This window comes from Triturus cristatus, chromosome 6 (genome assembly GCF_964204655.1).
Source record: "Triturus cristatus chromosome 6, aTriCri1.1, whole genome shotgun sequence".
Taxonomy (NCBI): domain Eukaryota; kingdom Metazoa; phylum Chordata; class Amphibia; order Caudata; family Salamandridae; genus Triturus; species Triturus cristatus.
Genome location: NC_140589.1, coordinates 509,194,109 through 509,218,180, shown reverse-complemented (window position 1 = coordinate 509,218,180; position 24,072 = coordinate 509,194,109). Strand labels below are relative to the sequence as shown.

Genomic DNA, 24,072 nt, shown 5'->3' with positions numbered 1-24,072 from the left:
TACTATTTACCATCTGAATATCCTGTAAATAAGCTTAATAAACCTTACTCATGTAATTATTTATTATCATTAAGGAGTTTTATATAACGCTAGCCTGACCCGAGGGTATCAGAGCGCTTCACAGCAGTTTTTGAGCAAGATTCATACAATAAGCCGTATTCTACATATAGGTTCGGAAAGTCTGCGTGTGCTGAGCAGTATTGAGGTAGTACGTGAGTCCTGAGATAACCTCATAGAGTGCACGTTGTCTTGCGGTGGATACCGTAAAGCAGTATGCTACATATAGGTTCGGACATCCAAGTGTGCTGAGCAGCATTGAGGTGGTCCGTGAGTCCTGGAATAACCTCATGAGAGCACGTTGTCTTGGGGTTGAACCACTTAGGTGGGGGGGGGGGGAACAGATAGTGGTCCGATATAAGTGAGGAGTTAAGTCTTTGAGCTACAATGTCTGGAAGAGAGGACGAGCAGGGATTTGCGCTTAGATGGCGGCTATCCCTTCTGGAAAGAGCAGATTGAGGAAAAGGACTTTTAGGTGTTTTCTGAATTTGGTGAAGGATGAGCTAGTCGTGATAGCGACAGGGATAGTGTTCCAGATTTTGGGCGTGTTTTCGGCGAAGGACCGTGCGGCGGTTTTTTGTTTGTGTGTTTTCAAAGGGATGAGTAATAGGGTGCTGGAGCTCCTGAGGTTCCGTGTCTGACCAGCCCTCTTGAGCTTAGCAGCCAAATACTCAGGTTTTCCTGTGTGCAGGGCTTTGTGTGTGAGGCAGGCAGTTCTGAAACTGGCACGCAATTCGACTGGGAGCCATTATAGTTCTCTGAGTGCTGGTGAAATGTGGTCGTATTTCCTGATTCCAGTGACTATTCTAGCTGCTGCGTTGAGTAGTTTTGAGGGGAGCTAGATGAGATTTAGTTGTACCAGTGAGGGTGGCATTCCCATAGTCGAGTCTGGATAGCACCAGTGATTGGGTGGCTTGTTTGAGGTCGTTGGTTGGTATGAATGGTTTTATTTTGTTAAGTAGCTTCAGGTTGACGAAGGCACTCTTTGCGGAGTTCTTGATGAGTTTGGCCATGTCGAATTTTGAGTCTAGGATGATTCCTAATGATTTAACCGAGTGGGTTAGAGTGTGATTGCCTTTGAGAGCATCCAGAGCTTTTAGCCATTCCGAAATACGAGGGTTCTCTTCTTTGTTGGAGATGAGGAGGATTTAGTTTTTTTCTTGGTTGAGTTTTAGGTGGTTAAGCGACAGCCAATGTTGGATTTCTTTTAGAGTGACATTTAGTTTGTGAATGTCATCTATGGAGGAGGTTTCTAGATAGAAGATAGATTTGGGTGTCGTCTGCATAGAGGTGGAAGGGGATGTTAGCATTTTTGAGTAGGGTGGTGAGGGGTTCCATGTATATTTTGAACAGTTCAGGTGAGAGCACTGAACCTTGGGGGACACCCCTGTTGACGGGGTGTAGGTCGGAGGTAACGTTTTTTATTTTTATCTTTTGTGAACGGCTGTGTAAGAAGGAGGAGAACCATGGTAGGACCACCTCATCAGCACCTACCCTTTCTTGCAAAGCCTTGATGAGAAGTTGATGATCAACCGTGTCAAAGGCTGCCGATAGGTCTAGGAGAATGAGGAGGCAACATTGGTTGGAATCGAGGGATTTGTGAATGTCGTCTGATGTTGAGGATCGTGGTCTCTGTGCTATAGCCTTTTCTGAAACCCGATTGGTGGGGGTCAAGGAGGTTGATGCTATCCATGTGCTGAGTCAGTTGTTGGAGAACGCATTTTTCAAGGATTTTGGATAGGAGGAGGAGATTGGAGACGGGTCTGAAGTTATTCATTGCTTTGGAGTCTAGGCCTGTTTTTTTTTTTTAGTAGTGGCGTGACTTGGCCAACTTTGAGGCATTCAGGTATGCTGCCGGTTCTCAGGGAGCTGTTTATGATCTTGCACCAGAACGGTGCTATGGAGAGTTTCAGTTTTTTGGTCAGTTGGGTGGGTATCGAGTCAAGGACGTGAGAGGCTGGATTGGAGGTGGAGATCAGTTTGAGGATCTCGGTTTCCGGGATGGTGTTGAAGGACTTCCAGGATTTTTTGGGGTGTTTGGGCGTGCTATCTACTGTCACTGGGGCCAGGCTTTTGCAGACGGGGTTGACGTTGATGTCCAGTGAGAGGTCAATCTTGGGGATTTTTTCTTCGAAGAAGTTGGCAAAGTTTTCACACAAGTCCTTGGAGGCCTGTAGGGGGGATTCCGGGGGCTTGGAGGTTTGTTGCCTGATTATTTTGAACAGTTCGTTGGGTCTGTTTTTTGCGTTGTCCTGGGCAGCGCAGAAGAAGGTGGATTTTTCGCTGCTGATGTGTTTTTTGTATTTCCTTCGGGCTACTTTGAGTTGGTCCAGTAGGCTTGGGGAGCGGTTGCTCCTCCATAGTCTTTCTGTAGCTCTTAACTGTCTTCTTTCGTTGATAATGCCCGTGTTGAACCAAGATCTGGATGGTATGTTCCTGGGTTTTTTTTTGTTTCAAGGGGGCTACTTGATCTAGAATGGATTTCATGTTTGTGTTGTAGTGGGCGGTGAGTTCTGTGGTGGATAGATCATCTTTGGAGGCCATGAGGAGAGAGTTAACCCTTCCCTCTATGTCAGTCATGTTGATCTGAGTGAAATTTCTAGTCCATTTCGGAGGGTCTTGGTTTAAGTGTGATCGGCTGCGTGAGGTGGAAAAGGATTAAGTGGTGGTCAGACCAGTCCACGGGTAGGGTGCGGTCTATCGTGACAGTGTTGTGCTGGGCGATGATGGCGTCTAGGATTGCTCCTTTGTTGTGGGTTTCCTCTAAGTAGTGTTGGGTGAGTTGTTGCTGCGAACTCCTTCAGGTTCTGGATTTGCAGGTTGTTTTCTTCATTCCAGTGTAGATTGAGGTCGCCCAGAATGAGGTTGTTCGTGTCTCGGAGAGAGCAGTGGGCAATCAGGTCTGATAGGTGTTCAGTGAATGTGGTGGTGTTGCCTGGAGGGTGGTAAATAAGGTGGCAGATAAGTGTTTTGTTATTGCTAGGGTTGATGTTGGCGGTTAGGCACTCAAAGGTGTTGTAGTTGAAGGAGTCTATTTCCGTCACTGAAATATTGTTTTTGTGGATGATTGCTAAGCCTCCCCCTCTTTGATCTTTTCTATCTTTGTTGGTGATAAAGCCGGAGAGATAAGAGTATCCATGAGTGGAGATGAGGAGTCATTTAGCCATGTCTCGGTGAGGAATGCTATGTCTATGTCGTGGGTGAGGAAGGATTCCGCTAGCTCTGTGGCATGCTTGGTGGCTGATCTGCAGTTTATGAGCAGGCAATTTGTGGGGGACGTCTCTGTTGTTGGTTATTCCGTTTGGGGGGCCGTGTGGATGATGGTGCGTGTGGCCGGGGTCTAGGAGATTTCGGAGGTGCCTGTTCTCTTCCCAGTCCGGTGATCACCTGTATTTTGGACAGGAGGGTGTAAGAAATATGATTGTCGTACGAGGAAGCGAAAGCTGCCGCTTCACTCGCAGATGTTTAATCTATAGTTCTTTTTGTTCTCTGTGTCTGATTAGAGAGGGGGTGTAGGAGAGTAGCATCTGCTTCACATGTTTACCCTCAATTTTTGCTGGTGTTTCAATGGTTTTCGACTTTAGTCTGGCTGGGACCCTGCTATTCAGGACCCCAGCCTAGCTTCTTTCGCTCTAAATTGATTGCATGTACTTTAGGTACACCACAGATTGGATCCTGAGGTACCCTTGTGAGTCCCTAGTATATGGTATACTATGTACCCAGGGCATAGGTACCCCAGAGGCCTACCAGGGGCTGAAGCATGTATTATGCCACCCCTGGAAAGCCACCCAAACAGACACCACAGGTCTGCTACTGCAGCCTGGGTAAGGTGGTGCATGCACCCCTTACTGAGGTATAGGTTTACTATACCTCACCTATCACTGCACAACCTATCAGTCACCGCTATGGCAGGCCTCATCAATCCTGAAGGCAGGGTGCTTGTTATATGTGAGAGGGTGCCCAGGCATGAGCTGAGCCCCTCTGCAGCCTTCGGAATCTCTTCTCCGGGGTTGTCAGTGGTGCAGCCTGACCACATACTCTTAAGTGCATTATATCTAAAACGGTTAATGCTAACTTTGGACTGGCTGCACGGAAACATGTCGTGTTCGGCGTCAAACACCTTGGAATCATACCCCCACATCAGTTCTTGATGTGAGGATATGATCCCACCCTTCTAGAGGGAGAGACATGGCAGTACTGGTATACCCGGTAGAAATCTAATAGAGCCCTGGCATCACAAAATGGATGCTGCAGCCACAGACACAAGTCTGGCCTCCTGCTGCTGACCGAAACTCCGGCAGGGGAGGCCTGGACAATAGGTTTCCTGTCACAGGGAGGTGTAACCACCTCCCAGACAGGCTGATGTGTATTGGGGCTGGGTGGGAGCACTCTCTGAGTGCTTTGAAATCCTGCACTGGGGGCACATTTGGTGTCCCTGTGCACAGTGCAGCTGAAACCGGTTCAGGGGCTACCAGCCCCTGCTCTGGCGCGAAACTGGACAAAGGAAATGGGTGTAGCCACCCCTCTTTCCAAACCCTCCCATAGGTGGGTCCCCAGAGCTAGTCCAACCCCTTCCTTAGGTATAAGTAAGGAATTTCTGTAACCAGAACTTTAGATATCCCTGGACGAAACTCTGAAGCTGAATCCTGGAACTTCGACGCTCTACTCAAGACTAGAGGACTGAAGAAATCTCCCTTGGGGTCAAGGAGCGACTCCCCTGCTTGGCAGGCATCAATGAAGCAATTTGCGGGTCTGCATTTCCGAAGCTCCCGCCGGACTCCGAAGTATTTGCAGGCCAGGAAGAGGATTTCCAGACATCTCAGAGGCCGACCCGAGTCCCCAGCAAAAGCTGAGACCCGCAGCCCTCGTGAGTAGCGTGGAACCGGAACTCCTGGTCACCGGGCACTTTTGCAAGTGCATTGACTTCTCGACGTCTCTTGAAGTCGTGCTTGGGGTTTTGTAGCCCCCACCTCGAGCAGCAGATCCACCGAAGATTGTCGGCCTAGTCACCCCGAGTGACCCGTGGGCCGCCATTTTGTGTTTCCTCTAGAGGTCCCTTCGCGATCCCTGGTCCGTTGACTGGTGGGTCCCTGAGTGGGTAACTTTGCTTTTCCTTGGGCTTCTCTGGTTGCTCCAGACGTGCTCTGACTCCCAATCAAGTGGTGAGTCCCACAGACTTTGCTGGTCTGCACCGAAGAATCTTTGTCGTTTCTGCGTGGGTTGCTATTGCCAAGGCTTGTTGTGTCCAATCCGGGCACCGACGCTGCAGCACTCGACATCCTTCGTGGGACAGCTCGAATCCAGCTCCCGGTCGTCCTCGTCGCCTCCTGGTCCTCGTGGCTTAAGAGTCAAGCTTCACCTCCTTCACCTGAAATCACCTGACATCAGTGGGCATCCGCCTATCGTCCTCCTGGTCACTGGCAAGTGACCCAGACTCTGTCCCCTCTGCTTTCAGGTTCTTCTCGACTTCGATCCAGGCTTGGATCTCTTCGGACACTTCGCATCTTCCCGGCAGCAGGCCTTCTTTGCCAGCTCCCATTGAAATCGACGTCGCGACCAGACACCATTTGACACCTATGCACCCGGCTTCCCTGGGTGAGGTAACACGAGTACTCCGGAGCTCCTGTGGGTGTTGGCCCTAGAACTCCCTAAGTCCCAAAGTGTTTGATCCTAGTTCGATTCTAAGTGTCCCTAATCTTTAAAAATCTAACCGCGACTTTCCCCATAGAAGCTAACGAGAGCTTGCGGCTGTGTTCTCACACTGCACACGGCCCCCGTGGGTCCCCTGTGTCACTACCTTGGTGGTTCATTGGGGTCCCAGCGATTCTACAGGCTCTAGGCCTTGTGTATAGTTCAGTCGTGGTTCTTATACCACTATTTTAGTATATGGTTTGGCTCGCCCCTAGGGCCTGACGTGTATTTGTGCTCATTACTGTCATATTTTGAAGTGTAACTTATGTGTTTTGACCTCTAGCCTTATAAAGAGACTAGGAGGGTGTGTTTAGTAATAAATACATATATTTTATATATATACCTGGTGTGGTTGTCTTTCATTTAGCCATTCAAGAGATTAAAGACTGGTAAAACAAGCAGCTTTACATTCCTTCAAGAGTTAGCCTGAAGGCTGCTCTCCATAGCTACCACTAGGATAGCTTTCAGTAAAGGCTGTCTTTAACCTATAACCAATAAGGGGTTGTTTGGACTGGTACAAGGTGCCCACTATAACTAGTGGATGGCATATACCAGGCCAACTTCTCACAGGGGGTAGAGATCACTTTCAGGTGGGGAGCCTTGGAAAAACTCTGTTGAGAGAGAGAGGGGAAGGAAGGGAAACGGTGAGGCTTTAGGGGTGCGGTGAGGTTGGTAAGGATTTCACTAAGACCCTGGATTATGGTTGTTATCTGGTTTTCAAGCAGGGTGAGCCGCTGCCCAGTCTCTATCTTGGTGTGGGTGTTCTGGGCGGGTAAGTGAAACCTGGTGGGGGGGGGGGGGGGGGGGGAGCCTAACGTTGAGTTCCTCATCATAGGGAGGGGGGCAGGGGTCAGGTGAGGGTGGTTGCCGAAGGGGGTAGAGGGGTCTTGTTCTCTCTGGTAGTGTTGGGGGTGTTGTTTCGTGGCAGGGCCGAGGGTGCGGGGAGACGAGGGCCGTGTTGGTAAATTGCATGTGGGTTTGGGGAGGGGGTTGGTAGTCACACGCTGTGTGTTGAGGTCGGTCGAAGTGGGTTGGGAGGGGTGGAGGGCGGGTGAGGGTGGTTGCCGGAGAGGGGTAGGGGGTCTTTCTGGTAGTTTTGGGCGAGGAGTCTCATGGCAGGAGGGGGGTGTTGTTCCTAGGGTGTGCCGGAATAGTGGGTGAGTTCAGTTGGCGGGTCGGGTTCTTCAGGGAGAGGAGGATGGGCAGGCAGGGGAGGAGTATGTGGGAGGGGGCAGTCTAGAGGGAGTGGAAGAGGGCGTCAAAGGATTCTAGGTTGACGTTGTTGGCTTGTATCAGGACTGTGCCATTGGAGTAGATGGTCGCAGTGGTGTTACCATTTTGCCTAGTGCGGTTAGGGGCTGAGAAAGTCAGTTTGCAGCTATGGGAGGTGTTAGTCATTTTGGAGATATTGAGTTGCGATCTGAGGATGGAGTTCCATATTTCAGGTCTTTCCATGTGGAAGATGAGATCCGTTTTTACTTGTCCTTTGGAGGCGCAGTGATAGATGTCTGCAAATAGTGATTCAGGATGTTGTCTTATCAGTTTGTCTTATCATGTAACCTTCTCTATGAACACATTTGGACCTCCTTTGGATTGTAACAACTTAAACGCCCTAGTAGCTCCATCAGTGTCCTTCCCGCTGGACAGCCCACTGCCAGGGCGTGAATCTATCAATTATGAAGACTGGTATCTTTCATGGGAATGGAGGCTTTATGAGCCTGTAGCATCAGATGTGAACCGGCAGCAACGTTCAATTGGACTGGACTGACAGCATTTATGTAACCATTATTTGGATCGAGCTTTTGTGTGAACGGTTATATGGGCATAATGCTTGGTGGATTTTCTTATAAGAAACTCAGCTGGCGTGGGAGATCGATACTGGCATTAGCAGAGATCCATAGAGGATTCAAGCTGGTGTAAAGTAAACTGTTTCACAAAAGCTAGCACTGCTGCGCTTTTAGGCCCCTGTTAACTGTCACTGCGCTTGTAATCTTCTCGAGGCTGTATGCTGAATTTATGTGCGTGCTGGAACCCTACTGGATTTTTGCATGTGAATAGGCGACGATGCAGCCAGTCCATCTGGAGTGCGTATCCATAGAGATCCTGTGAGAGGGTGGGGAGAGCCGTAATGTGCGTTTTGGAGCATACGTGGGAGTGATGCTTTCCCTAGACGTCACCACTCTTCTTCAGGACAAACACTGTGACGCACCCTGCGACATGAAGCTGGAATATTGTTAAGTGTCTTCTGGCAAAAGAACTGCATGCTGGTGCATGATTAGGGGAAGCGTGGCCTAGCCGCATATGTGTATGATGGAGCATGTGTGGAAGTGACTTTGCTTGTCATCAGGACGGAAGGTGGAAAGAAGTGCTTGGTCAACGTGGAAGAATCACAGAGAGCTTGGCGACAGCATTTTTATACAATGTGTGTGTTAATTACAGCACCGCGGGACCACCACCTGTCATCGCTAGCGTCATTGCTGAGTAGTAGTAGACTGCTCTTCTTTGATTGGCTGACTTTGTTACGTCATGCCAGTAGCTAGAATGGGTAACTTTACGGCTGGAATAACTTCAACCTCTGGGTGTTGGTAAGACTGATTTCTTTTTTTCTTCTTCACCGTGTAGGAACTGCACTCCGGATGCTTTGAGTCTCATAGCTGGATACAGTCTCTACTGACCAGGTTTACTGCCCTAGTATTTTTTTTTTCTTTTCAAGTCATGATGTATTTCCTGCCATGTTGTTATATGCCATGCTTAATTTACTGCTGTGTTTGCCATATTTGGTCTGAGTGTGTTGTCATTTTGTTTTTTCAGGCCATGATATATTTGCTGCCTTGTTGTTATATATTGGTAAACAGTGGTCCCTAACAAAAGAAATAGAAGTAGGGATTAATATAGAAGTACAATGAGATATATATGTTTGTACATCCGGAAAAGGAATCTTTAAAATATTTGTCTTAAGGTAAAATCAAAACAAAAGCATTCAAGTGGGGACACATACGTCGTGAAAGGTAAAAAAAAACGGAGAAAGAAGGCTCAAGCATTTACATTTATTTATTTATTTATGTGTGGGTTTGTATAGCGCTAGAATCGACTCCTAATGGAGTATCTCTGCGCTTTGGGCCAGGTTATTCGACTGTTCATTACAGAGCAAGGGAGGGCTGAGCTAGATCTCATTTTTAAACAACAAAGTTTTAAGTTGTTTCCTAAATTTCAGATGTTCGGGACATAGTCGTAAAGTTAGCGGGAGACTGTTCCACAATGTTGGTCCCACCACTGATAAGGCTTTACCACCATGTCTGGCCTTCTTTGCACGTGGCACTGCCAACAGATAACTATTGCTTGATCTAAGGGTCCTAGTAGGGGTGTAAGGAATGAATTTCTTTTCCAGATAGAGGGGGCCTTGCCGATTTATGCTTTTGTGAATCAAACAGCATGTTTTCAATTTTGACCCATCGCTCTTACTTGCATGGGCAGCGGCTGGGGTCATGTACCCTAGCGCTGTGTTGTAGGGTTGTGTACCCTAGTATTGGATTGAAGGGACGTGTACCCTAGTGCAGTGGTGAAGGGTTGTGTGACCTAGTACTGTGTTGAAGGGTCGTGTACCCTAGTGTGGTGTTGAAGGGTCAATGTGTTGTGTCACATTACATTAGTGCTATTGTAATGTATGTAATGTCATATAACTGTTTCTTATTCTCCTAGTCCTGCATAGTACTACATGGGTGGAATGGTAATGTAATGTATGTAATATCGTAGGAATGCTTCTTTACTCTCCTAGTCCTGCATAGTGCTACACTGATGCAATTGTAATCTATTAGAAGTGTCTCTTAATTCTTCTAGTCCTGCATAGTACTACATTGATGTAATGCATCTAATGTCATAGGAGTTGTATGTCCTTCCCTTGTGCTATTATGATATTAGATGATGTATATTTCCATTGTATACTGTTCTATATTATGAACTGTTTTCCCTAAGGGAAGGAGATGTGTTGTGACTTGAAATGTTATTATGCATCATCTCCCTTAGTTACCTGTTCCCTGCTGCTCAGCCAGTATGGATGTGATGTGGTGGAATTTCGGAGTGCTTGGTGATGTAATGGAATGCTGGAGTGCCTAGTGTGGAGGAGTGAGTGTCAGTTTGAGTATGTGGGCTGAGCAGCAAGGAGGCTGCTTCTGATGGGACTGAACTTCCTATCTACTATTTACCATCTGAATATACAGTAACTAAGCTTAATAAACTACATTTGGACTTCCTTTGGATTGTAACATAAACATTTTAATAGAATTGTCAATTTAGCCCACATTTCGACTGTAGCATTCAGAGAGAGAGAGACGGCAATCTGCGTCAATCCTCTTCTCCACTATGCTAATTTTCTTAGTTGATTGCCACCATCACGGCGGCAAGGTAACTAGTGATTCAGGGCGTAATGGGCTACAGAGTCTTTCCCTCCTTTTAGAGATACTTTCCTTTTACTCTTCACACAGAAGCAACAATGGGGGGGGGAAGGAGCGGGACGATATTGTACCTTAAATGCATCAGTCCCACTTGAAGACAAAGAGGTTGCCCTGCCTCATCCTGGAGAAGATGGCTCGGCCCTTGGCCCAGGCTTCGCTCGAGGGTGTCCTTCGCAGCTGGAGACTTTAAGGCATCATATAGGACGAGTTTGATCCAGGTGTGAGAGCGCTTTCCCATAAAGCCCCTCCTTCAGCCAACTCCGAAGGATCTTTGGACTTGAAGTCCGTGTTTCCGTGTCCAACAAGTAAGTAGTGGCTTCAAGCTAAAGCAATATTCTTTGAAATGTATTTGGTACGTTTGATAACATCCAAAAACGAGATGCATCTTCCTGCCTTTTTTATGTAGCTTACCTAATAAAATGGAAATCTATCTTTACACTTGCTCTACTGGTGTTGCAAAATTTTATGTCAGTTTCAATTTGCATATGTAATCTTCAAATACAACAAATACATGTAATTTAGCTGTTGAGGCGTTTACACCTTCAGTGTGGATCCCTTTTTGATGTTTAGAGCATCTTGCGCTTTGTACTTTTTTTCCAGAAAAAGTTATCCATGTAGGATATGTGCCCTTTTCCCCCCACAAACTGGGGATTCAGAAAGTACCCAGGGTTTCCGAATTCCCCTTGAGTGAACCGATAAAATAGCCAAAATATAGTAAATTAAAAACTTTATTTTTTTTTAAAAAATGGAAAAAAGGTGCTGTGCAAGAAAGCACGTTTCCCACCCCGAAAAATGGCATCAACCAAATGTTTGCTGTGCTAAGATCACCATCAACCTTTCTGGTTACATAAATGTATAGGGGCATATTTAACAAATAATCATGCAGCACAGTGCAGCAAGTCACCTTGCTGCACTGTGTGATAGGGAAAAGACAGGAATGTGCCATACTTAACAATATACAGAGTTTTCTTGCAATTTCCCAGTGCTGGCACAGAATATGTTGCCTAGCCTGAATCAAACTTAAGAGTTGCGTCGCTCTTGCGCCCCGTTGCCTGGTGCAAGGACAACGCAACTCTCTATAAATATGTTCCATATTGTATGTGGTTGTCCAAAACCTGCAAATACCCAGGGCCAACAACTAAGCTGCAGCTTATAATGGATACTTCATTTTCTACCAATCATGCATCACTTCATGAGGAAAATTTAACAAATTAAAAAACGGGTATGCAGGAAAAACCTAGGCACTTCTGAAATATGCCATAGCTGCTTGGTTTAGAAACATTGGTTATTTGTACAACTCTGAACTTGAGGTGAATACTATCATGTGAGACAGCATTTAACAAATTGTGGTCTTACTGGAATTCATTTATAAGCAAAAAATGGAGAAAATCATTTGATAATAACAAACATTTGCTATTCTGCGATTCCACTCTTTTCCTGATAGAAACGGTAGACCACGTGTGTGGCTGGGCCCATTGCCTGACACAAAAATAGGCCTCGAAACGCAACAAGGGGACATCAAGTTTTTGCAATGAAAGTGAACCCATATTGGCAATTTAGTAGCAGCGGTATTTGGGCCTGAGCCGAGTAGCTACCCAAAGAAACATACCAAATCCCCATATTTCTGAGAAATAGAGCTGAGGAGAGTCCAGGGTGGTGTGACTGGTCTGGATTCCACTATGTTTTCTTATCTAGAGTGCCCTGCAAATGTTAAACTTTGGATACAATCAAGCATTTTCCACATATTACTGTGAGGTGAAGTTTTGGAATTTGTGGAAAGCCACAAGATTCCCACTACCCAGAGTCCCCACATTCTCCTGATAAAAAAACGCATTCCATTTGTGTGGTTTGGCCTAGGGCCCATGAACATAACGGGCCCCACAATGCAACGTGGTGACATCAAGCTCTTGCTATGGAAATTAACCCATTTTTGAAATGTTGGTAGCTGCCCAGCTCAGTGCCACCCAAGAAACCTACAAAACCCAGGGATTTCTAAAACCATTTGGAGGAGTTACAGATGGTGTGATTTGCATGGATCCTCCTATGTTTTCTTATCCAGAATGCAGTGCAAATGTTACACTTTGGCTCTATTTACACATTTGCATCAAATTGTGTGTGAAGGAAAGCTCTTGAATCCATGGGAGCCACTAAGTTCAAACCACCCATCAGCTCTGCACTTCTGATAAAAATCATGCCCCGCTAAGGTGACATGCCAGGGCGTTCTGGGATTTTTGCCTCTTTGGGGCGGGCGGGGGGGAGTTTGGAAGTAAACCCCCTAATCTGCCTTCCAGGGGAAAAAGACTGTTGGTGTTTTGAGGCGAAGGGTAAGGCCCAATGCTTTCTCGGGCTGCCCCACCCCATTTTATTTTGAAACAAATAATCCCTGATATCTAGTGGGCTTTCTGCAACTCCAATCTGGCCCACTAAGGCAGCAGAAAGACTACTTGGTTTGTTTTGTGCTGTACGATGCCTGGGCAGGCCACCCCCACTCTTTAAGTTTCTTTTTCAAACTTATTGTTTGTATCTAGTGGCTTTCTGTCCCAACTGGGGGTGAGGGGGTGGGCGGGAGTCACTTGGGAAGTGTACAACTGCAAAATGTAATCAGTGTGGGTGGAGGGGCAGGGGTAAAAAAGGACTGTTGGGTCCACTACGGAGTTGGGACCACACACCGATGCATGGGTGGGTAACCCTCTTTTTTTACCAATTTTCCATAATGCCTAGTGGGATTTCTGTGCCCCTAGATGGGTAGACGGGAAAAAGCCCCTAATCTATCCATTGGGGCACAAAGATTATTGGGCGTGTTATGAAGTGGGGACATGCGCTGGTGCCTGGAAAGACTGTCACCATTCCTTCCTTCAAAATAAATATTAATAACCTTGGCATCTAGAGAGAGTGGGTGGTGAATGGAGATAAATCCTCCAATCGCCCTGCCACCCCAAAATACTGTATTTCAATATCTAATCTACAGGGGGCTGGTGTACTGGTCCAGGCCCATGAGAGATGCACCCTCCACAAACATTATGCCTAAGGGTGAATCACAGGTTGGCATCTAATAGCAGTGACAGATTTCACTTTCTCTTAGCGTGACATCCGCAGGCTGCGCATTGCACCAATAAAAAACAAGGATTTGCAATGCAATAGGTCTCGCATTCACGCGAGTTTGAGCTATTGGCATTGTAAATGACAATGCCTTTTATTTATGTTTTGGGTTTTAAATACTAAGAGCTTAAACTCTCGCAAATGCGAGACCTATTGCATTGCAATAAAGGGCCTTCTCGACCGCTTATTATATTGTAAATAGCAAAGGAAGAGACCGTTCTGCGACGTCTTCAAAGTAGTGATAAATAGTGCCGTGAAGAAGATGTGCAAGTGTTGTAAATTACACAGACACAAAGCCTGAAGTGAGAGTTACATATGATCCGAACTATAAGCACTAACAAAGCGCTCCAACACCTTTTGCTCTGTGATTAGACTGTTGCGGCTCAGGAGTAGGAGCGGGAGGGGGGTTATTTCCTGGCCTCTCCATGATTTGAATGTGCAGTGTGGCATTGGGTAATGTCATTGCTATCTTTGGCCTAATAAAAAACACTCCAGCTGTAGTTCGCCCTGGTATCACCTCCTGGTGCAGGGCGGGCTGTGCTTTATGGCATATAACCAGAAAGAATGGTTCCTGTGGAGAAATGTAAGCAATACACAACATTGCTAAGCAAAATGACAATAAACGGGGGTAAAAGGGTTGTCCAAACGAGAAGTAAGACCATATACAACGTGATACTTGTAAGTTCAAAATATTTAGATACATAAATCATCACAGTTCTATTCAACATAAGTGCATGGTGTCCCTAAGTGAACATGGAACCTATAAAAAAGTGAGTGAAATTTTGTGACAGAGAAATGGTTTCCATAAGGACAAAGTCGACCATCAAATTAGTACATAATGAACACAGCCTTCTAATCTGGTATTAGAGACTGCTGAATGGTTCGCTTTAAGTATTGTCGATGGAGTTTCGACCGGTTCACAATAGGGGGCTCCACAGGACCTAACAATGCAGGGAGATCTGAAAGCAGAATATGCTGTTGAAGTGACAGTAGTGCACCCCAAGGAAGTGAAAGTATGGGAAGGGTACTCACGTGGGACCCAGCCGGAAACCCAGTGAGGGGAAGGACAGTCTAGGTATGTGCTATGTAAAATGACCAGCATCTGTATTAATGAAACCACGGCAATCCGTGTGGTGGATAAGCAATCAGGAGTAAACACGGCAGTGCGTGTGGATCAGGCATATTTCACGTTTAAGCAGCAATGATGACTGCCGGATAAAGCCAAAGACGCGTGCGGCTGCTATGCGCCGGGAAAAGAGAACTGCACGAGTCCGCCTTTTCTTGTGGAATGACAATTTCCACGACATGTGCTTTACGGCAGGCATGGTGGGAGGGAGGGATGGTCTCGGGTGCTGCTCTGACCTCATACACTGCCCCTGCTTTTACTGGTGAGCGAGAGGCGCTGAGGTGGTGGTATTGGTGGTGGTAGTATTGGAGGTGGAGGTGGTGGTGGTGGTGGTATTGGTGGTGGTGGTATTGGTATTTGTTGTATTGGAGGTGCTGCTATTGGTGGTATTGGCGGTGGTGGTATTGGTTATATTGGTGGTGGTGGTGGTATTGGTTTTGGTGGTGTTGGTTTTGGTGGTATTGGTGGTGGTATTGGTATTGGTGGTGATGTTAATTAAACAGGCTTTTAAAACCAACCTGTCAGGTGGCTTTAGTACAGATGTCATGTAACACAGATGTGCTGTACTCCACTTCAGCCAATTAGCACAGGATTATGTGCTACCTGGAATTCAGATGACTTAATTCCCTAATCATTTCTAAATCCATTTTACTTGGGTGGAGGGGGAAACAGACACAAGATAATGCCGGGTTAAAGTGATTGAAAGTAGGCACCGTGTTAGGGGGGTGGCCCTGCTGCTTAAAAAAACACAAATGGTTTCAGCTGAAGCAACACATGTCTGGCCTGCAGTAAGAGAAACTCAATAAAGTAAATAGCGCTTACAGACTAAATAACAGGTCCCGTGTAACTCCTGAAGTAAAGGGGCCAGTCGCCATGGGAGGTTACAAATGAAGACAAGGCCGTACTAAGGAGAGACTAACAAGCCTATTAACAAATCCAAAGGCAGCATTTGCGAAAGACAATGACAAAAGCCAATGAAAAATATGGGCAGACAGTGGGCGTGGCTTCTCTCTCATACTCTACTACAGCAGTCTCCAGAGTGAGTAGCGCAAGCGTGCTGCCGCTAGGCTCGACCGAAACATAACAGTGAGATGTGAGGGATGTTCTTCTCTACCATACTGACATTTAAAAAAAAGAAAATAGTGCTTGCCCCAGAACGATTTTCCCGCACCAGAAGGATTTTCTTTACTTCTGTGGTGGATAAACTGTTCACGGACATCACATTCTTACAGTTAACAAATTATCCACCGCAGTTAAGTATTCAAATACACGTCTTTTACTCTATGCTTTACATTTTGCATTAACTGCAATTTGTGCTCCAGGTGAGCGGTGTTTAATTTACAAGCAAAAGAATATGAAACTTTGGCTTTGATTGTAACCTAAGCAAAAAGAATTTGTTATAATCTTATCTATTCCACCAAGTAATCAGTATAAGCATACTGTAAGTGTGGTGAAGTCAGCAATTATACTTAGGTATGCAGAGTTACATGCTAGGGGTCTTTCCCTATACATCATTATAACTTTTTGCTATGGTTTATTGATATCTTGATAAGTGTTTAGCTTTCATTTTCCATCAAAATTCTTTTGCCTCATTGGTCCTCTAATCCGTTTAGGCATTAAACAACCTAAGCAGTAATGGTCAGAACCTAAGGCTGCGAAGTGTTGGAATGGACTACATGGAATCAGTTCTAACTAGACCAGGGCATATTCGCATGGGCTAAGTTACGAGGCTGTGCAGGAGCAGACAAAGTTCACTGGTGGGATGCGAGGACTGCTCGAGGTGGGAAAAAGGGGGAAACAAGGCGTAGGAACACTGCTGAAAGTGGAAAAAAAGTCACTCTGGAATCCCATAATCTGCCGGTCATGAGGTGTCAACAAAAAGCGGTGGAGTTCGAAGGTGTGGACTCAGGAGGAGCAGAGTCGTACAGGAAACTTATTATACATGTATTACAAACTCTCCTCCGCCAGAAATTGGCAACAAGGACACATGCGACAATAAATCTTTTTTGGTTTACTTAATTGGTCACAGATAAGCTACATTTAAAATTATGTTACATTAAGGAACCTGCTGCAGATATATTCGTGTAACCAGCTAGTGCCAAAATATACTAGCGGCAAGAGAAGTCCAGCGGTCGAGGCACTTGCTGGAGAGATCTGTGTGTAGTCTAATCACAGAGTCAACTAATCATATAATAACATAGAGGGCTAAAAAGGATGATGCAAAGCACAGCGCGTAACATATAGGTGACGGAGTTTTATTTTATGTAGATAGCTCAGTGGATTATTGCTTTCGCTACAGAAATCATTGTATTACATACAGGTTACAAATTACAATCCTTAAACTATAGTTTAGTGAATTGTGAACCAACATCAAGAAGAAGGATTGAAACTGCAAGATAGGAGTTAAGAACCTTACTGTTGTTTTTTCTCAGTTTTTTGCTTTAAAGTTGTGAAAAAGAATTGCTTTGGACACTAATAAACACTTTTTAATAAATGCAATGTAAAAGGTTAGTAGTATATATAAGGTTTCATTACGAATGGCGGGTGTTTGGTGAGATAATTATCGCACTCAATAAAGACCACGACTGATGGGTGGGGAATTTATTTGATATGATAAATATCGCTTTTTACACGTTCTGTCTTCGAAATTTCCCATGTTGTGATCCTGCTATTTTCTGATCGTTTTCCCTCTTAAAATTCCAGTAGGTTTGACTTGCTGACATTTAACAAGGTGCGCAATCTTTACCACACTCTGCAACTGAAAGATGTGATAAAAATTATAACATTCATAACTGCAATCCGCTCACAATTTACTGGGCCACTCCCACTCGTAATGGTGGCAGCCATAGACCGATACATCTGACGTTCTTACCATGCATACATAACTCTGACATATAAGGCTAGCAAAAAAGTTGATCTCTTAAGCACTTTTAAAGTGACAACAAGTCTAAATTTCCTTTCTCAGCTAGAATGAGACTCGAAGACGTGTTTCAAGTGAGGCATTTGTTTTGGACCCAGCTGGAACTGAGGCATCCCATGCCCTCTGCAGGCAGCTGCTCTAAACGCACAGCACACAGTGTGGGTGATGCTGAATGTGTCCTGGAGTCTGCAAATTGCACTGTGACTCACATTTCAGGGCGCTGGCATCCTTCTGACTCATAACTTATGTTGTTGGGATATGGTTGGATCCCCCTCTTTTTCTTTTTTTTTTTTTTGCAGTGAGAAGGAGGATAAAATTGTTGGTTACTGTCTGAGGTGGTATGGTGGGCAAAACAACATTGATGCGAATTTGGCCCAAGTAGTTACCAGGTGGCTGACAGTAATTCAAGATTTCACCAATCATCTTTTTTCTTCACAGCAACAACCTAAGCCCAACAAGTATGCTCAGAAGTGGTTTCTGTCCTCCCTGCGCAATAGCACTCAACCTATACATCACTGATGAGGCCTAAAAAAACTAAAAAAAGTATGGAACTGCTTACAGTGCTATCTGTAGGGGAGTAGGTCGACTGTTGGTATTGGAGCAGGACGAAGACAGACTTGCTGGACTACTCTCTGGAGTAACAGTCGGCAAAACAAAGATGGATGGGGATGCAATCTAAGTATTCACCATTTGATGAGAAGAATTCGAGCATTCCACTAACCACCTTTTTTTTTTACTTGAGTACTACACAACAAGAGAGACAAGAGTGCCCAAATGTAGGGTCCATGGGGAGAAGAGAAAGTCCTTAACCTCGTTGAGCTGTATCTCAACTGTGCATCGTGCTCTCACTACATCCACTACACAATGACCTCTCATTCCAATTTTGAATTCATCCCACTAAATAGCATTGGATAAGACTATGTCACTATTTTGCGGGAAATATTCAACAATTTGTTCCACGTAAAGCGGTACCTTCAAGATGTGCAGGTTGAATAAGCCAAGCGGGTGTGGGTGGCCCCCGCTCAGTTCCTATTGAAGAGGGTTTTGGTCTGAAGAGGTATGGGCAAGATAATCAGCATTTATGATATGAGGGTCCATCTTATTATAGCATAAGATCCTATCAAGGAGCATAAGAAGATGGTGTGGGAAGGAATAGAAGGACTAAAATCTTGAGGTTAGGTTATGGTGACACCATATATCAAGGAGATTTCAATGTGTAAGCCAGTGTGCAAAGCTTTTGGCATTATGAGAGGGGTTAGCTTGTGGAAGAGTAGGGAACGATCTGTATCCAGGACACAGTAAAAACAGGATCCTTAAATCCAGGCAAGTTGTGGAAAGAGAGAGGCTAAGAGGGAACTTGATAAATGTTTGGGGCATAAATACAGCATAGTGCAAGAGGGGAGCCATCTAGAAGTCCCTGCAACAACAAATATCTGCACTCTTTCAGTCTTAGATGTAAGTAATTGTAATGGAACGCCAGCCCTGATCCATATTAGCTCACCACATGCATAGCCCAAGTTGTGAGTGGTGTAGACCTGACCCTCCACCCCCTTTAGAGACATATGGCCGATTGGTCTGTGAAGTGGGTTTCTTGCGGCATGTGTATCCCTGTATTTTAAATAGAAATAGAGTAACATTTTCTGGAAATCTGTTTCCTGCCAACATTCCAGCTAACAATATTGTAAGCAGAGTGAGGTCTAGATCTTCCGCTAACCATCATAAGAACATGTAGCTAAGGTGACTATAGCGCAGTCTTCACCCACCAAGAGCCCACTTGTGTAGATGGGTCATTCAGCCCTTCTGGAATACCAAAAATTGAAACAGCCATCACATCATTGAAACCACAACTGTGAGGAGCAGAGGCAAATGTCTCTCTGCCCAAAAGGAAGGTCAAAAGGAAATACTTTGGTTGGGGTTTCGTTGTGGTCCTCATGGTGACTCGCCTCTTGAGGCCTGGGAAAAAATGTGTGTTACACTGTGCGCCCATGTGTGATGGTAAGCCCCCAGAAGTAAATAACGGCATTCATGGAATGACAAGCAGTGAGGGAATCCGTTCATCTAGTGAGAGTGCCTTATTGGAAAGGAACCCCTGTAGGTTGAAAGTGTCATGAAACGGGTGTATGCCGATGCACATGGCTTGTCAGTTCGGGCTGGACTGTTCCCATGTCTGAACTGGGGTGGTGGAGTGAGCTAAGGAATGATGATGGATTAAACCCAGATCAGATGACTGGGGGTGAGTGTTTGATTTGCTCAAACGCTCCGTCCATCATCCCCTTTGGTATCGCTTTGTTCGCCCTAAGTTGGCAGGGTATGCCCAGACGTGGGTCCCTTGCTCACTTTGCCACTGGATTCAAGACAGCCTGGCTGATGAGGGTTATGAACCCGAAACCGGTCCCAGGATGCTGGTTTTCGGTCCAGGGAAGACATGGCTTGGCAGTTCGGGCTGGACTGTTCCCATGAGGCACAGGGTAAGACTGATTTGCATATGGCCATGTCTGAACTGGGGTGGTGGAGTGAGCTAAAGAATGATGATGGATTAAACCCAGATCAGTTCACTGTGGGTGAGTGTTTCATTTGCTCAAACACTCCGTCCATCATCCCCTTTGGTATCGCTTAGTGCTGCATCATGTTAGAGGGCATGAGCTTTAAGTGCCATTATACATGAAAGGAAGCCGGGCAGGGGTCCTGCCAGGGTTGGCTTTGGCAAGTGGGAGGATGTGATTCTGCTTTACTGGATGAGTCTATGTGGTCACTGTCCAATGGCTTGGTGTCTGAGTGAAAAGTTGCCACAGTCTCAAGGCTGAGCGCTGGCTCTCCTCCGCCTGGCTCTTCCACGAGACCAAGTAACTAAGACCCACGGGTCCAGTGCAAGGGCAGATCTTCCATCGCTCCCACCCACGGGGCAGCCTCTTCCAGCCCCCCCAACTAGCTCCACAGTGACAATGGAGGAAAACTGCTCTGTCCGGTCTCAGGCAGCCGCTGGATCATCAAAGAAATACAACGTATTCTAGGCCATTATCTGGAGGTTTGCAAAAAAGAGGAGTGCTTATTTGAGGCCCAGTTCCCACAGCTTACGCAACCAAAGTATTGCAACACCGCCAAACAGGGGCGGGGGGAGGGGAGTCAAGGGGCACAGTGGGCAGTGGACACCATCCAGCCTTGATCAATTGTAGGCTCCAGCAATGTGATAGGGCTCTGATGTGAGTTGGTCCCAATCTGTCCTCCACCCACTCAAGAAAGTTGTGTCAGGCTGGGAGCGTGCCCAATTGTCTGGTCCGGTGTACAGCCTTGTTAGGATGGAAAGGCAATGATGGTCCAGCAGCCCGGTAAGGGCCACAAAGGACCCTCAGTGCAGCTGGGTCAGCGAAAAGACTTGTGATGCTTCCCAGCACTGCCTAATCTTCGTTGGAGCCGCTGTACTCGTAACTTCCACACCCAGTAGACTCAGGAACAGCACCACGATCATGGGGAGGTGTTGCACAGTAGGAAAGTTACAGAATTGTGTTGGATGTCGGGCCAAGGCAGTGGAGTGCCTCTCTTCTGCATACGCCAAGGCATGCCCCAGGTTTGCACTGCAACTCATAGTGTGCTTTGAAATTCTTTTTTTCCGTCTGCAAAGCCTGCCTTTTAGGCAGCGCAAGCTTTGTAAAGGTAACACCTTATTTATGTGGTAAGTGGTTCCTATCTTTAGCTGGGTTATCAATTTCATGTTGGAAGCTAATTAAGGTGAATAGTAGTGTAAATAGGAAATAACTATAATTTCATGAATGTTCCTGGGGTACTTCAGGGAGTTTAAACCAGTTCTCTTGAGTAAGGCGGAGAAGGCATTTGAAGACAATCTTGGAATATGTAAAATCTAATGCTTGTAACCCATGATAGTTATTTGAATCTCAAAAGACATTTTCCTGGTGGACATCTGATAAATGTTCTATAAGTCAGGATGGGTGTGGACTTTCAGGATCTAGAAGTGGTTCAGGAAAGAACCTCCAGTACTTGACCTTACAAGGAAGAGTTTGTTGCTTGATCTGGAGGGTAGCCAGCAGTTTTACATGGTAAAAAAATACACTGGTTCCTTTCAGATGCGTGCTCCCAGATAACTATGTGAGACACATTTCTGACACCATGGTATCAATTGCAATGCTGCAGGCTCAAGTGATGCAAGTGGTGCATTTGAAGGAAGTTCTAAATGAGGTGACACTTACCCAAATCTATTGGTACTACACTAAAAATATTGTTGGAGAAATATGTCAAACAGCAAAGGACAAATAAAATGTGATCACCATCCTTCTGATCAATAATCATATCCTATGAAGATTTTAGGAAGGTTACCCTCTCTTTCTTCAAACTGTTGATTCCATGAACCCCTCACCCACAGATGTGCGGATACCGATCTTGTATAATAAATCATATTCAGAGATATCAGTCTGAAGGGAGTGGATCATTTACATCCCGTTGACACTTGAGCAGGAACAAAATATACTCAGAGGGGGATTTGGGTGAGTATCCTACGCTATGTTAAAACTGACATCTACACAGAGTCTTGGACCGAGTTCCAACAAATTGGAATGCCGTGGATCTCACAGAACCTGGCACCACGAAATGTGAAGATTACTGTTTTTTATATCCTTTGCGGAAAAGTATATTTGCCATTCTCCACTGTTCCTGTCAGAACTTATATGTTGTGTATTTCCTGGACTACTGTGAATGGTCAGAAGTCAACACATGAAAACAACTCCATAGAAAGCCTACATGAAAGTGTGCATTTAATGTTAACAAAACATTTATATAAGCACAATAAACCAACAAGCAACTTCTAGGTTCAATCATATCAGATAAAATGCTTGCTTTATCAACAAGGTCACATCCACTCTCAATTAGGAACAATAACTAACCATTGTATGTAGGTGTGATTGTGCTCTAGTTTATCATAGTCACCCTTCCATTTACTTAGGATCTCCTCAATGTAAACACCTGAAAAAAGGATTGAAGAGAAGCGTTAAATGGTACACATTTCAAATTTCTTGTCATATAAACCTATGTTGTTCCATTCATTTAACAATTTACATGATGGCCCAAGTACTGATAAAGGCATATGCAACGTCTAGACGTAAAAACGAGCCATTTAATGGTAGCTGAGACTTGCCACTCTCATTCCAACTTCCTTACAGATAATTAAGCCCCTCAAATTCTATATATCGTTTGACTTATTATTAACACCAAGAAAGTCAGATCAAGAAATAATCGTATTGCCATGGACAGTAGGAAAGAATAATAGTTTTAAATAAGTGTAACTCAAACTCTGACCTCACTAAATTACTGTGAAAGAATGAAACTACAGTTTGATCTACTGTGCAATTGGTGATTCTTAGAGTGAGTAATCATGTCAACTATAGCATTCTGAAAGCAAGAGTAGTCTTGTTTTCATTTCAGGAATACTTTGAGCTGGGAGAAAGAAAACATATTCAGTCCCTATATTATAATAAAAAGAGAAAGCATTCCCATGGCAAGAACACACATCCAAATGCATTTTCGGAAAATGGAGATGAACGGGGCTATTCACAAAAAGATTACTTCTGCTTGCGAGTTAAACGTGTAAGTTTAGTATTACTCTTTTGAGTACCTTTACTACTTTTGTTTATTCACCATTCCCAAGTGTACAGTTACTAAAAAGTGTAGACTTACATTTCTCCATCTCGTCAAACAAGGGGCGGAGCTAAATTTATGAGTGGAAGTTACTACTGCCTTAAAAGAGCAGAAGTAAGTGAAGCACCTCATATAGTTAACCAACTGAACTGCAACACCCTCCCATAGAAAATAATGGAGGCAGGAAGTTAAAATAGAACAGGAATATTTCAACTTTTTAAATACATAGATTAAATTAATTAAATGTAAACATAATTAAAAAATACATATTTTATAACATTTTATTAACTTTTTTTTACTGTAAGAATTAATGAAACCTTAATATGACAAAATAAATTAAATTAATTCATACATATTTTTAATACATAATTCATACTTTTCATACTTGGTCATTTTAAAATGTAGGTGTTTTTAATAGGCCTTAAAAAATTATGTTAATTTAATATATTAAAATTAATTAAATTTATAATTCAAAATTGCATTACTAGTGCTGTAGAATCTTTACACTTTTGTCATACATTTTAAATATACACAAATATATAAAATACATTTACATTAGTTTTTAACATTAAAATATTGCTGCAATTTTTTTAAGCTTAATAAACTTGTCACATTTACTCTCAACCTTACCATAGGGATATCGCGGTCCTGATGGCAGAAATATCCCTATGGTACACTACAAGGTAAAGTATAAAAGTGCATACGCTTGAAAAAAAATAGTAAAAATATTTTACGCTAAATATTAATATAAATGAATGTTATATATATATTTAGAATGAAGAACAAAATAAAACTGCTACACCACTATTTACTTAATTTTAATTTAAAATGTGATTGCTTCGTATATATAAAATTAAATTAAAATTAACTGACATTAACTACTGTTTTGGTTCCTTTAGAAGTGCAGTTTATGAATAGCAGTGGTGTTACTCTTTTTTGGGGTGGGTGCATGTCCATCCCTAAACCACTCCTCACTAAGTAGTAAACTTAAATGTGTGAGAATCTTCCAAAAGTCCAAAAGAAAAGATAGTAGAGAGGTGGTGATATACACTTGTAGGTTTGTGAACTGTATTTTGTAGTAAATA

The 24,072-nt window shown here is 44.4% G+C and overlaps 1 protein-coding gene across 1 annotated transcript in view; it reads right to left on the bottom strand.

Annotated features, from left to right (window-relative positions):
- Positions 1-24,072, bottom strand: part of OGFRL1 (opioid growth factor receptor like 1) — a 164,063-nt gene that overhangs the window by 34,604 nt on the left and 105,387 nt on the right. Inside the window, exon 4 of the mRNA XM_085610924.1 lies at positions 22,237-22,315. Coding sequence (XP_085467050.1) covers positions 22,237-22,315 — 79 coding nt within the window. The remainder of the gene's footprint in view (positions 1-22,236; positions 22,316-24,072) is intronic.